The following is a 14,899-nucleotide window of genomic DNA, read 5'->3' on the forward strand; positions in this document are numbered from 1 at the left end:
CCTCCAGGTCTCCGATCCATTCTGTTTCCTCTAGTCTACTATTCCACTTACAGTAATTTTAATTTCAATTTATCATGTTCTTCATCTCTGACTGGTTCTTTTTCAATGTTTTCTCTTTGTTAAAAATCCTCCACTGTTACTTCAAGTCCAGCAAGTATCTTTATGACCATTACTTTAATTTCTCTATCAAGCATATTACTTATCTCTGTTTGGCTTAGGTGTCTTGCTATTGTTTTTTCCTTTTCTTTCATTTGGGACATATTTCTCTCATTTTGTGTAACTTTCTGTGTTTCCCTGTGTTAGGAAATTCAGCTACATCTCTTGCTCTTGAAAGTAGTGGGTAGAGCATGGCATGCAGTTTTAACAAGGTGGTGCTGGTCCTCTGCCAGAGGGGATGTGTCTCTGCCCCGGAGACCATGGCTGGCCAGACTGATCTGCAAAGCATGCAGAGGCAGGGTGCACAGTGTTTGTGTGTTGGTTTTTTTTTAATTTACATCTAAGTTAGCACATAGCACAACGATTTCAGGAGTAGATTCCTTAATGCCCCTTACCCATTTAGCCCATCCCCCCTCCCACAACCCCTCCAGTAACCCTCTGTTTGTTCTCCATATTTAAGAGTCTCTTCTGTTTTGTCCCCCTCCCTGTTTTTATATTATTTTTGCTTCTCTTCCCTTGTGTTCATCTGTTTTGCATCTTAAAGTCCTCATATGAATGAAGTCATATGATATTTGTCTTTCTCTAATTTCGCCTAGCATAATACCCTCTAGTTCCATCCACGTAGTTGCAACTGGCAAGATTTCATTCTTGATTGCTGAGTAATACTCCATTGTGTGTGTGTGTGTGTGTGTGTGTACACACACACACACACCCCACATCTTCTTTATCCATTTATCCATCGATGGACATTTGGGCTTTTTCCATACTTTGGTTATTATCAATAGTGCTGCTATAAACACTGGGGTGCATGCGTCCCTTCGAAACAGCACACCTGTATCTCTTGGATAAATACCTAGCAGTGCAATTGCTGGGTTGTAGGGTAGTTCTATTTTTGGATTTTTGAGGAACCTCCATCCTGTTTTCCAGGGTGGCTGCACCAGTTTGCATTCCCTCCAGCAGTGCAAAAGAAATCCTCTTTCTCTGCATCCTTGCCAATATCTGTTGTTGCCTGAGTTGTTAATGTTAGCCATTCTGACAGGTGTGAGGTAGTATCTCATGGTGGTTTTGATCTGTATTTCCCGGATGATGAGTGATGTTGAGCATTTTTTCATGTGTCAGTTGGCCATCTGGATGTCTCTGGAGAAGTGTCTATTCATGCCTTTTGCCCATTTCTTCACTGGATTGTTTTTGGGGTGTTGAGTTTGATAAGTTCTTTATAGATTTTGGACACTGGGACGCTGGGGTGCTCAGTCAGTTAAGCATCTGACTTCGGCTCAGGTCATGGTTTCACGGTTCGTGGGTTCGAATCCTGCACCGGGCTCTGTGCTGACAGCTCAGAGCCTGCAGCCTGCTTCCAATTCTGTGTCTCCCTCTCTCTCTGCCCCTCCCCTGTTCATACTCTGTTTCTGTCTCTCAAAAATAAATAAATATTAAAAAAAATTATAGATTTTGGATGCTAACCCTTTGTCTGATATGTTATTTGCAAATATCTTCTCCCATTCCATTGGTTGCCTTTTAGTTTTGATGATTGTTTCCTTCACTATGCAGAAGCTTTTTATTTTGATGAGGTTCCAATAGTTCATTTTTGTTTTTGTTTTCCTTTGCTCTGGAGATGTGTTGAGTAAGAAGTTGCTGTGGCCAAGATCAAAGAGGTTTTTGCCTGCTTTCTCCTCGAGGATTTTCCTGTCTTACATTTAGGTCTTTTATCCCCTTAGTTTGAGTTTATTTTTGTGTATGGTGTAAAAAAGTGGTCCAGGTTCACTTAACAGCATGTTGCTGTCCAGTTGCCCCAGCAACATTTGCTGAAGTGACAGTCTTTTTTTCCATTGGATATTCTTTCCTGCTTTGTCAAAGATTAGTTAGCCATACATTTGTGGGTCCATTTCTGGGTTTTCTATTCTGTTCCATTGATCTGAGTGTCTGCTTTTGTGCCAGATCTGTTCGTGTTATCTTGATGATTACAGCTTTATAATACAGCTTAAAGTCCGGGATTGTGATGCCTCCTGCTTTGGTTTTCTTTTATCAAGATTGCTTTGGCTATTCGGGGTCTTTTCTGGTTCCATACAAATTTTAGGATTGTTTGCTCTAGCTCTGTGAAGAATGCTGGTGTTATTTTGATAGGTATTGCAATGAATATGTAGATTGCTTTGAGTAGTATTAACATTTTAACAATATTTGTTCTTCCTATCCAGGAGCATGGAATCTTTTTCCATTTTTTTGTGTCTTCTTCAATTTCTTTCATAAGCTTTCTATAGTTCTCAGTGTATAGATTTTTCACCTCTTTGGTTAGATTTATTCCTAGGTATTTTATGGTTTTTGGTGCAGCGTGCACAGTTTTAATAAGGTTCTTGCGTCCTCCACAGGTGACCAGCTGCCACTGCTGGGACTGAGACCCCACAATGCGCACAGTAGAGAGGCATGGTGTTGGCAGTTTGCAATGGTCTTCTAGGGAAGGGGGCCCACAGCACCAGAACTGAGGCAGGCCCAGCTAAAAAGGATGGGGCATAGTATAAGCAAATTAGGTAGTGAATGCCGGCTCCAGGCTGGTTCCTGCAGGTGTCTGAGTGTTTATGCCGGAGGGAAAGGAAGGGAAATGGCACCCACCAGCTCCTTGTTCCTGGAGGAGTCTTCCAGCAATCTCAGTCTCTCTGGGACACAAAGATTAGTAAATAATTTCCCTCTTGTATGCCCCGGGCATTTTTCAAAGTACTGCTTCTATGCTGTGTTTCTGCAGGCTGTTGGCTGTGCTGTGTCTTTAAAGGGATGAGGACTCAGTTTCCTATCACCCTCCAGACTCTCCCAGAACTGAACCTGCTGTCAGAACTCATGAAATTTGGTCCCTCTGGTTTCCAAAGCCAAACGTTATAGGGATTCATCTTCCCATGCAAGCTCGCACCATGATGGTCTGTTCTCTCTCTTCTCCACACCTGCGGATCCCTCCCTCCAGTGGACAGACCCGTAGTCCATTTAGCTCCCCACTGCATCTCCACTCTTCTATCTTCTCTGATGTGGACTCTTCTCTACAGTTAGTTGTAGAGTTTGTTCTGCCGTCTCTGGGTCATTTTCCGGGTTATTTACCCTGATGTGAGCGTTACCTAGTTGTATCTGTGGGATGACGTGAGCTCAGGATCCACCCATTTCACCACCTTCCCTGGAAGTCCCTGAGTATCAGCTTTTAATAGGGCTATCTCAGTAAGTAGTTATGTTTACTATTACAGAAAAACTGCTAAAAATGAACAAAATGGAAAAACTTTACCTCCCCCAACTTCCAGGAAAAATGACAAAATGAAAAGGTGCAAAGTGGGTTTTTTAATAGTTCTATAGGCTACTGCTGAAAGTGTACCCAGAATTCTCCTGATACAGACTCTGTGCAGGGCTGACAAGAGAACTCTATGCAGAAGAACTTAGGTTCTAAATTCCAGGTGCCTATTCCATGTTTTCCACTAAAGTATTTTTGTAATTACAAATTTTTTTCCACTGATTTTCTAGGAGTGACCATAATAATGTCTGCATAGAACAATTTCTCCAAGTCAAAAACTGAAAATCAACAAGAATCACTAACATGTAAATCCCAGCAAAAGAAATGAAGAGTGTTTCTTTTCCAGGAAGACAAGCTCCTTATAAGAATTCATGAAGAGAACTGGCTCCAAAACAGAGGGTAAGTACATGAATACCACCACCACTAAAAGACACCTATTAATGCACAGGGTTTTGCAGAGCTAAGATATCATGATCAGTGATTAAAAAAAAAAAAAAAAAAAAAAAATCATACAATAATAATTATCTTGAAAGGCTGGCCTCTAACAATTTTTAAAACAATCTTTATGTGCCACAAGGCTCATTAAGAAGGTAAGAAGGTTGCTCATTAATAAGACTGACTACTGGCACGCTGATGCCCTCCAATCTGGGAATGCAGCTGGCTGACCTGCTACTGTCCTCCGGTGCTCTGCCAGGGTATACACCTCCTGCAGCGCCCTCCTCTGGTCCTCACTGAGCGGTGCCATCAGCAGCTGGTACCAGGCAGCATCCCGATTCTGCACAGCTGTTGCATTTGGGGAGTGTGTAGAAGAAGAAAAAGATAAGAGTCTAGTGAAAATTATCATTACAGAGAACAAAAGTACATGATCAAATTACGATGAAATGATTGCAGAAATTAAGAGACAAACTTATTCCAGCAAAGGATTATTTCTGAGTACCCACTCCATATCTAACCATGTGGGGCTATCAGAGGAAGGTTAGGACATTGCAAATCTCTGTGTTGCCCAGTTCTCGACCTCCTTCACCATCTCTTCCTCCTGGGGTTTTACTATGCTCCCTAAAATCCAGATCTTGGCAAACACCTCTACTCACATGCTACCATGTTCCGCCAGATTTTCCCAGTACCTGCAGTTTCGGCTTCACTCCCACACCAAGAACTCAAGTTGGTGCTTGAGGCAAAACCATGCTCTAAGCCTCCCAGATTTTTCCATTTGGACATCTCACCACTACTAAAACCAAACTTAACATCTAAACTGATTTTGGACAGATCCCAAAACAATTTTTAAACCAAAGGAAATAAAGAATTTAGAGAAAATATCTAAAAATTTAGGGAGTAAAGACATACTTAGCAGAGCTTGTGTAAAAATTTGATATTCATCCACACTATTGTCAAGATCAAGTGGAGTGCTGAATCCCTCAAGGGCAGTTTCTTCCAACACTTCTTCATCCCAGTCATCCTCCTCCTCCTCCTCATCTTCACCTCTTCCGTTATTCGACTGCATTGCTTGAGCGGTTACATTCGTCTCCTCTTCATCACTTGAAATCTCCTCTGGCAATCCATTAATTATTTAAAAAGAATCAGAACACAAAAGGACAAAACATAAAATTCCACAGAACAAAAATTATAAAATGACATTCTGGAAATGGAAAAACTACCGCCTATTTTTACATGAAATTCTAAAAATAAAACTTTATAGTTTGTTAAATTGAAAATGACTTTAGAGGCACCTGGGTGGCTCAATCAGTTAAGCATCCAACTTCAACTCAGGTCATGATCTCATAGTTCATGAGTTCTAGCCCCGCATCAGGCTCTGTGCTGACAGCTCAGAGCCTGGAGCCTGCTTCACATTCTGTGTCTCCTCCTCTCTCTGCCCCTCCCTGCTCGCACTCTTTCTCTCTCTCAAAACTAAATAAACATTTAAAAAAAAAAAAAATGACTTTATACTCCTCACTGAAAACAATTTCCAAGTAACCCTAAGTCTATAGCCCACTGGACATTACTACTGTTTTGCTATGGCTGTCTCATATTCATTTATATAAAAATGCTAATTAATCAGAGTCCCAAATTTTTTGTCAAAAAAAAAAATTGTGCAGTGAATTTTTTTTTTTTTAATGTTTATTTTTGAGAGAGAGAGAGTGCAAGCAGGGGAGAGGCAGAGAGAGAGGGAGATACAGAATCCAAAGCAGGCTCCAGGCTCTAAGCTGTCAGCACACAGCCTGATACAGGGCTCCAACTCACGAACCACAAGATCATGACCTGAGCCGAAGTCGGACAATTAACTGACTGGGCCACCCAGGTGCCCCAGTGCATGTGTTTTAAGTAACGATGAGTTCCCACTGAGAATTTGGGTCTCTCAACAGTTAATTCAGTTGATTACAAACTACTCAGAAGTGTGCAAATGAGGTCATTTCTGCTAATAGAAACATAAAAATACAAAAATAAAGAAAAAATAGCTACATGTGTGTTGAAAAGTGGAAAGCTGAATTGCATATCACCATGGATTCTGTTTCTATGTTCAGGGCTGATCTGTTCTAAGCAGTTAGCCCAATATTATAAATAACTGGAAGATAGTAAATGCACAACAAAATCAACCCAAGACGGAAAAACCTAGAGTAAAACCCAAACCAGGCAGTATTATTCCAAAACTATTTCTATAAAACATACCACACTAAAGCACCTGAATTAAATGGCAAAGTAGTTTTAGGGATAAGGCGAGAAACAGAAGTTTTGATCATACACACACACACACACACACATATATATATGTATATATGACACATATATATGACAAAGATAGCAAGAAATACCTTTCCTAATTAGTCATTCTATACTTCAGCACAAATTGAACAGGAAAGTCTGGAAAATTACCAGAAATTTTTTCTCACATATTAGTTATAAGCCAACAGTTTACAAAACAAAAAATTAGAACTGAAAAAAAGAATTCTATAATTGTTGGCCTATACTTAGCAAAAGAATAAAAACCCTTCTAGTAAAGATGTCCTACATAGAATTCAGGAAAGCAAATTAGATCAGAAGTTGTGCTCTATGTTAGGAGTTAAAGAGTACCATTCCTCGTACCCAAACTAGGATGATGCTAATTAAATGCAAAATGTTTAAATCTACACTTGTATGTTTTACATGAAACATTCTGATTTTTCTCATTTAAAGAAATTCTGTTTTTAACAGATATCATAAGTTTCTCAAATTCCACATATGAGTGAAAACGTAACAGAAGACCATGGGGGAAGGGAAGGAAACAAAAAATTGTTACAAATGGAGAGGGAGACAAACATAAGAGACTCTTAAATACAGAGGACAAACTGAGGGTTGATGGAAGCAGGGGTATGGGGAAAATGGGTGATGGGCACTGAAGAGGGCACTTGCTGGGATGAGCACAGGGTGTTGTATGTAAGAGATGAATCATGGGAATCTACTCCTGAAGCCAAGAGCACACTGTATGCTAGCTAATTTGACAATAAATTATATGAAGGAAGGGAGGGGAAGGGAAGGGGAAGAAATTCTGCTTTTAACCTGAAGAGGGAAAACTCCATTTGGAGTTGGATTTGGTTACTTCCTGCACCCAAGCAAGTAGTTTTGCAATTATCATCAAATAAAGATCTAATATCCTTGACTCTAACAATCTTATTCTGTCAATTAAGCAAATAACCTTCATTTATGTACTTTACTCCAAATTTAATAATATGTAAACCATAAGTTTCTCCCAATTACAATTTTTAAGAACCATTAAAAAAAAAACATCAGGCATTCTATTAATCTGTTATACTGATACTTCCCTTAACTAATGGTTCATTGAATTCATGCTGCCGACTTCACAGAGACTATTGGCACAAACAAGAAAATGAAATACTGGTTCCTAACTCATTGTCAAAACTATGTGATTCTGTTATAAATGTATCTGAATTTCTCAGAGTTTAACAACATTCATTAAGCTCAATAATTATTTAAATGTCAAAAAATTAACAGATTTAAATTTACATTACAGGGTATGTCAACCAAACCCAAAATATTTGTTAAATGTGCAACAAGCCAAAGAATGTAACTGAATGATTCCAAATAGACTAAAATTCAGAGAAAATGCATGCTCAAATCAAAATCAATTCTAGCATTCATTACAATTAGAAGATTTTACCGTTTTCTTCCATATCAGCCTTCTCTGCTTTTGAGCGATCTTCCTGGTTTACCAGTTGTCTGGTAGCACAAACCTGCTTTAGGCCAAGGAAAAGGAAAAGAATTGAGGGTACAATCTGTCCCACCACAGCATCTACTGCAGGAGGTCGATTTTGCAATTCCAAAAGGATACTCAGTCCTATTATACACATCTTCCGGTCATGATGCCTACAAATCACAAAGAAAAAAAGGTACTCATGAGAAATGGGGACAACTGAAGATTCTACAAGAAAAAATGGCCAAGGTGATTTTTAAGGTTCACTCAATGGAATTATACAGAGGGATCCTCCATCTTGTACTATGTGAAATCCTATATAAACCAAGTTTTGTAAACCAATTATCATCAAAGAGCTATAAAAGTCTGTAATCAATATGGTGAATTTTACTATAGTATCAATTTATAACTGATTTAAATGCTTTATCTGTGCCTTGGCATAACAAGTTCTATTAAAGCAGGAATACCTGTATTTGACAGCATAAAATTCCTATCCAATAGAAAAAAGGAAAAATTCAGACTGTGTCTTCATTAGATTGGTCTACAAGGTTTCTCAGCACATACACTGTATACTAACCCCCCAGTGCCAAAAGCTATTCAGAAACTCAGCATATAATAAGCAAGCTAAACTTAATGACTATAAGTAAATCAATTAAATATAGTCCGCTATAACCTAGCATAAAATTTGATTCTGAAGGGAAAAAAATTTTTTTTAATGTTTATTTTTGAGAGAGAGGGAGAGACAAAGCACTAGCAGGGGAGGGACAGAGGGAGAGAGGGAGGCTGAATCCGAAGCAGATGAAATGATGAATATATTATAAGCTACTATTATTCGCATTGCTCTTTTTTTTTCCCCGCAAGCTGGGCGAACACCTCTATTAAGATCCTGAGCAAACACATGGCCTGGCCCCTGAGGAAACAGGATGGCTTAGGTGAAGAGGCAGACGGTGCCATTGGCCCCTGAGAAAACCCACAGCTGGGGCCAGGGCGGAAAGCCACATCCAGTACACCCAGGTCTTGGCTCAGCATGTGTCCCCGCAGCACCTTCACAGGCACCAGCAGTTGGTTCTGCAGCAGGTCACTGTGTACCATCCTATGGCAGACAATGACACTCCCGTGGTCAGAGCTAGATGTGAAGACCTGGTACCAGGTGTGGAAAGCCACAGCCCTTGGGTCCTCCTGTGGTACCTCACCACCCTGTAAGGCTCACCAGAAAGGTCCAGATCAAACCACACCAGCTTGCTGTCATAGCTCCCACAGATGACCTTGTCCCCTGCAGGGTGCACTGCCAGGCTTGACACCCACTTGCAGTTGGGTCTCAGCTTCTGGGTGAGCTCCTGGCACAGGAGACAGTAAAGGCAGATGCTGCACTCGAAAGTCACTAACACAAAGGATGGGACAGAGTAGAAGGCCACCCACGGCACCTGGCCATGGCTGCAGAAGGGGGTCTGCCTGCAGCGCCAGCTCAGCTAGTGGATCAGCACCTGTGTGTGGCCTGCAGGGGCCAGGACCACAGCCAAGAAGTCCCCACACCCATGCCAGGTCAACAGAGTCACAGGCTTCCCATGGCGGATGTGCAGCCACAGGTTCCCCCTGGGGTTTCTCCTCTGGGGCCTCCAGCCAGTAGGAAGGCTGAACGGCCGGCATCTCAGGTGGGATGAAGGCAGACAGCAGCTGGTCCTTGCTGCCCACCACCAGCTGGGCCCCCAAGGCCAGGATCAGTAGCAGCACCACGTCCTCTACAGCCACAGCCACCAGGCAGATGATGGGGTGAGTGTTCCAGCCAATACTCCTCAGCATACCCACAACGGGCACGGTCCTCGTGCAGCGGGTGGCAGCCACCTCCCAGAGTCATAGTAAGCCATCGTCAGAGCCTGAAGCCAGCCACTGGCCCTCTCCAGGATGACACTAAGGTGGTGGACAAGGTTGCTGGGGCCTCTAGAGACCAGGACCTGACATGCGAGGAAAGGCTGCGGGTCCTGCAGCTGGGACAGTTTGGGGACGAGGTCTTCAGGATTCACATTCACCCTCACCTTGCACTGCCGTGGACACAGTAGAGGTCAAGGCAGCATGTGAAGCATTCCTGGAGGAAACAGCTATACACAGGCACACCCCGCAGGTTCGGAAACTTGTGTGGCGGGAAGGTGGGCTTCCTCTCACCTGGCTCCCATTGCTCCCACACCTCTTCGCTGGGCAGATACGCAGGAGGTGGGCCGTAGAACTCAGTGTGACGCCGAGGACCAGCTTGGGACTGGGTATGTGTATCTTGTGCCCATCCGGCCCAACATCGGGGTCTTCCACACCCACAGATTACTGAAGCTAGGGGTGGGGTTCTGGGGCCCGTGAAGCTGCATCTGGCCCATCTTAATGGCATATGCCCCAAGTGAGAGACCCTCTCCTTCTCCACCAGGGATGGGATGAAGCTGTGCTTGTCAGCAGGTCAGCTGGTTACTGAGTGGAGCACCAGGTCCCCAGTGAAGAAGTCCAGCTCATACAGATCGAAGCTCATGTCCCCCAACTGGCCCCTCTGCAGCCACCATGCCAGGGCCACCTGCTCATCGGTCAGCCATAAGTTGTGCCCTGTCATCCAGTCCTGCATCATGCACCGGTAGTCAGGATCATCCATTTTGCGCAGAACCTGGTCCAGCTTGTCATGAGTACGCAGGGGCTTGTAGCTGTGCCTGCCATCCGTGCCCAATGCCCATGCCCACCATGTTCCAGATGTCCTCTGTCCTTGGGGAAGAGGTCCCGGCCTGCACCTGTGGCCCAGTGGTCTTCTCCATCACTGCTGATCCTATCTTCTCCCTCTGCCGAGTCATCTTCACTCCTGTCACTGCTAGAATCTTCCAAGCCTGAGAACGTGCTCTCTGTCAGAGAAGCGACAATCTCTGCCATCCTGGAGGCTAGGAGGAGGGGCACAGATCAAAGAGAACTCCACCAGCTCCAACTCCAGCTCTGGCTCCAGTGGCTGCTTCCCAGGCCGTGCCTGTGTCACCGCCACACGCCTGCCACACTACCCAGCCGGTCCCAGCCCACTGCATTGCCTGATTCAAGTTACTAAAGCCAAAGGAGTATATTATAACAGGAACTGCACTGGACCTGAGGATGCCCCCCAATAGGGGTGCACATTAGGTGTCAAGAGGATCACAGCAGGAAAGATGATTATCAAGTAGGACTCTAAAGAATCCAAGGAAGCATAAGCCAAGCCTGTCCAGTCTGTGCAATAGTAGAAATGGCCTTTCTATCTTTGGAAAACTGCTTCTAGATGCTAATAAAGAGAGAAGCATTCCAACTGCATAACTGTGAGTGACAAAGCCTCTGCTCCCTAAATCTTTGTCAGAGATAATTTCAAGCACAATTTTTTAAAGTATGTTCTTCCCTTCAAGTCTTTAATAAAAAATCTAAATCAATGACAAATTCCAGTATCCTACAAGTAGAAAAACTAGAATACACACAGCAGCTTGTTAGTATCTTCCCCCATACCTGTTCTGCCATGCTAATTCACACCTGTATCACTTGGCAGTGTCCTGACTACTCCTACTGGAATTCTCCTTCCTCAGCATTTCTAAATGGTATCATTTCTAAATGTTATCTTACAAAACTTAAAAAACAAAACACTAGTTGTATCTAATGTTTTAAACAAATTAATTGCAATCTAGCTCAAATTCTAGCATAACAATCACTAATAGGTGTGGGGTCACTTGAGGTGAGCATGTACCTACTACTCGGCATCTCATTTTTCTTATGTTTGAGAAGTAGGAGAGTGCTTCACATGAAGACAAACTCTCGCACCAGGGAAGCACCCAAGCTACAACGAACAATCCTTCTTTCTGACCTCATATTTGAGAACAAGCTCCCTTGAGATCTGCAGAGTTCCAATATCCAATAACTTGGGCCAGTACATTTTTACCAGACTGGCATTTTCCTTAGAAACATGACCCCATTTAGAATGTTTTTACCTATACACACTTAATAGTCATGGAACCTGCTGGACACTTAGTTCTCATTGCCTAAAGATCTAACGCTATCATGCAAGTAAAAAACAACTAGGGACAGACTATACCTAATTTTCAGAGCCTGCATTCTTTCCACTAGATTATACTACTGAAACACAGTTTAATTCTCTAAAAATTAAAATTTGTGTTTACAATGCACTAAAAATAATCCTTAAAAATGAAAATTACCTCTTTATATGCTATTTTACATTTTTAAAATCAATGTTCCAGAAACAGAAATGTAGAGTAAAATCCAAAAGACACATACCCAAGAAAACAATCCGTATCGTTCATCCACTGATTTATAAACTGTACAGTTAACGGTCCAGGATTGTGAGGCAACTGAATTTGTTCTAAAGTATGTAGCAGCAAATCAGGGTTGTAGTACAAGGCAGCAATGGCAACCTGAAGACACATGGTGCGGAGCTCACTAGTTTTCACTCCTCGGGTTAGTCTCTCCAAAACAAGTTGAACAAAGAGAGGAATGCACTAGAGAAAACAATAAAGAAGAGAGTCAGCCATACACAGAGAAACCAGATAACTTTTATAGAAAGCAGTATGTTGGTAGAGAGTATTCTCAAATAAGATACCCTTAAGGACAATTAAACCTTTGCTTACCTTGTTCTTATGGTATTAAACAAATTTATATGCTCATAAAGCCCAGAGATTAAATGGCCAAAAAGAGGTCCTACAAAGGGCTAATATCCAAAATCTATAAAGAGCTCACCAAACTCCACACCCGAAAAACAAATAAACCAGTGAAGAAATGGGCAGAAAACATGAATAGACACTTCTCTAAAGAAGACATCCAGATGGCCAACAGGCACATGAAAAGATGTTCAACATCGCTCCTTATCAGGGAAATACAAATCAAAACCACACTCAGATATCACCTCACGCCAGTCAGAGTGGCCAAAATGAACAAATCAGGAGACTATAGATGCTGGAGAGGATGTGGAGAAACGGGAACCCTCTTGCACTGTTGGTGGGAATGCAAATTGGTGCAGCTGCTCTGGAAAGCAGTGTGGAGGTTCCTCAGAAAATTAAAAATAGACCTACCCTATGACCCAGCAATAGCACTGCTAGGAATTTACCCAAGGGATACAGGAGTACTGATGCATAGGGACACTTGTACCCCAATGTTTATAGCAGCACTCTCAACAATAGCCAAATTATGGAAAGAGCCTAAATGTCCATCAACTGATGAATGGATAAAGAAATTGTGGTTTATATACACAATGGAATACTACGTGGCGATGAGAAAGAATGAAATATGGCCTTTTGTAGCAACGTGGATGGAACTGGAGAGTGTGATGCTAAGTGAAATAAGCCATACAGAGAAAGACAGATACCATATGGTTTCACTCTTATGTGGATCCTGAGAAACTTAACAGAAACCCATGGGGGAGGGGAAGGAAAAAAAAAAAAGAGGTTAGAGTGGGAGAGAGCCAAAGCATAAGAGACTGTTAAAAACTGAGAACAAACTGAGGGTTGATGGAGGGGTGGGAGGGAGGGGAGGGTGGGTGATGGGTATTGAGGAGGGCACCTTTTGGGATGAGCACTGGGTGTTGTATGGAAACCAATTTGACAATAAACTTCATATATTGAAAAATAAATAAATAAATAAATAAATAAACGTTAAAAAAAAAAAAAAAGTCCTAGAGCAGTGAGAGGAAGTCTCCTTCCCTTGTCTTTTTTAATGTTTATTTATTTATTTTGAAAGACAGAGTGAGGGAAGGGCAGAGGGAAAGGGAAAATCACAAGCAGTCTCCGTGCTGTCAGTGCAGAGCCTGATATGGGGCTCGATCTCACAAACTATGATCGTGACCTGAGCCTAAACTGAGTCAGACACTTAATCAACTGGGCCACCCAGATGCCCCAACAAGTCTCCTTCCTTTTTGAGTGCAGATTACAGTGAAGACTATCCCACAAGAATCCACACTCAAACGATGGCAACAATCCAAATATAGACCCAGCCACTTCCACATTTAAGGTAAAATGACTAGGTTGGAATTTTTGTGAAATCAGATTAAATGGGACTTAGAAAATAAATAAGCATGACATGACCAGAATTTCTCTTGAGAAAGAAAATTCCTAAGTCACAGAATGTAAAGTACAGCATGGTGACTGCATTTCATAATGCTTTATTACAGCCACCTGGGTGGCTCAGTCAGTTAAGCATCTGACTTCAGCTCAGGTCATGATCTCACAGTTCATGAGTTTGAGCCCTGCTTTGGTTGACCCCTGCTTCTCTCTCTCTCTCTCTCTGCCCCTTGTGGGATTCTCTCTCTCTCCCCCGTCCCCTCTGCCCCTCCCTCACTTGCTCGCTCTCTCTCTCAAAAAACAATAGTAATGCTGTATTACATATTTGAAAGTTGCTAAGAGTAGGTATTAAAAGATCTTATCACAAAGAAAAACAATTTGTAACTGTGTATGGTGCTGGATATAACTAGACTTATTGTGATCATTTTACAACATATATAAATATCAAATCATTATGTTATATTATCTCAATAAAATAAAAATAAGAAAATTCCTATTAATAGAAGACTGAAAATGGTAGACTTCGCATTTGAAAACAAAGGCATCTGACTCCAATTCTACCATTGATGAACCACTTTCATTAGAAGTATTTCCTTTTTTTAAAATTTTTTTAATGTTTTTATTTATTCTTGAGAGAGAGGGAAAGAGTATGAGTGGTGCAGGGGCAGAGAGGGAAACACAGAATATGAAGCAGGTTTCAGGCTCCAAGCTGTCAGCACAGAGCCCACTTCAGATCCTCTGTCCTCTCTCTCTCTCTACCCCTCCACCACTCACACGCTCTCTCTCGCTCACTCTTTCTCAAAAAAAATAAACAAAAAAAAATTTTTTTAAAGAACTAGTTCCTAATAGTTATTTTCACTAAAAGGGATGGGCTGAAATGATTTGTGTAAAATAAAATCCTGAGGTGTTCATATAAGCTCATTTTAAAATTAAACTTTAGCAGAAAAAAATAAAAAAATAAAAAATAAATAAAATTAAACTTTAATCCTCAGGGAGGATTGGAGGACTAGGCAGAGCACAGAGGTGGTTGAGGGCAGTGAAGACACTCTGTATGTTACTAGAATGGCGGTTGCATATCATTATACATCTGTCCAAACCCATAAAATATACAACACCAAGAATGAAGCCTAGTGTCCAGCGTGGGCTCTGGGTGATAACGATGCATTATTAACGTAGGCACATCGACCATAACCAATGTACCACCCTCGTGTATATGTTGATAATGGAGGACACTATGCATGTGTGGGTAAGGGGTATATGGGA

At 41.9% G+C, this 14,899-nt stretch overlaps 2 protein-coding genes across 3 annotated transcripts in view; both read right to left on the reverse strand.

Annotated features, from left to right (window-relative positions):
• Positions 1-14,899, reverse strand: part of IPO8 (importin 8) — an 85,662-nt gene that overhangs the window by 7,542 nt on the left and 63,221 nt on the right. For both annotated transcript variants that reach the window (XM_060658023.3, XM_078449956.2), the window contains 4 exons: positions 11,862-12,082; positions 7,566-7,771; positions 4,760-4,963; positions 4,082-4,198 (listed from right to left, as the gene is read on the reverse strand). In XM_060658023.3, coding sequence (XP_060514006.1) covers positions 4,082-4,198; positions 4,760-4,963; positions 7,566-7,771; positions 11,862-12,082 — 748 coding nt within the window. The remainder of the gene's footprint in view (positions 1-4,081; positions 4,199-4,759; positions 4,964-7,565; positions 7,772-11,861; positions 12,083-14,899) is intronic.
• LOC132695188 (ribosome biogenesis protein BOP1) lies at positions 7,782-10,380 on the reverse strand (the record flags this gene model as incomplete). The annotated part of the gene is given in 9 exon segments (XM_078449210.2): positions 7,782-8,580; positions 8,583-8,770; positions 8,773-9,190; positions 9,192-9,502; positions 9,505-9,651; positions 9,654-9,833; positions 9,836-9,898; positions 9,901-9,970; positions 9,973-10,380. Coding segments are annotated over 9 exon segments (1,839 nt in total), but the record flags the coding sequence as incomplete, so codon positions are not given.

The sequence above is a fragment of the Panthera onca genome, chromosome B4 (genome assembly GCF_046562875.1).
Source record: "Panthera onca isolate mPanOnc1 chromosome B4, mPanOnc1 haplotype 2, whole genome shotgun sequence".
NCBI classification, from domain to species: Eukaryota; Metazoa; Chordata; class Mammalia; order Carnivora; family Felidae; genus Panthera; species Panthera onca.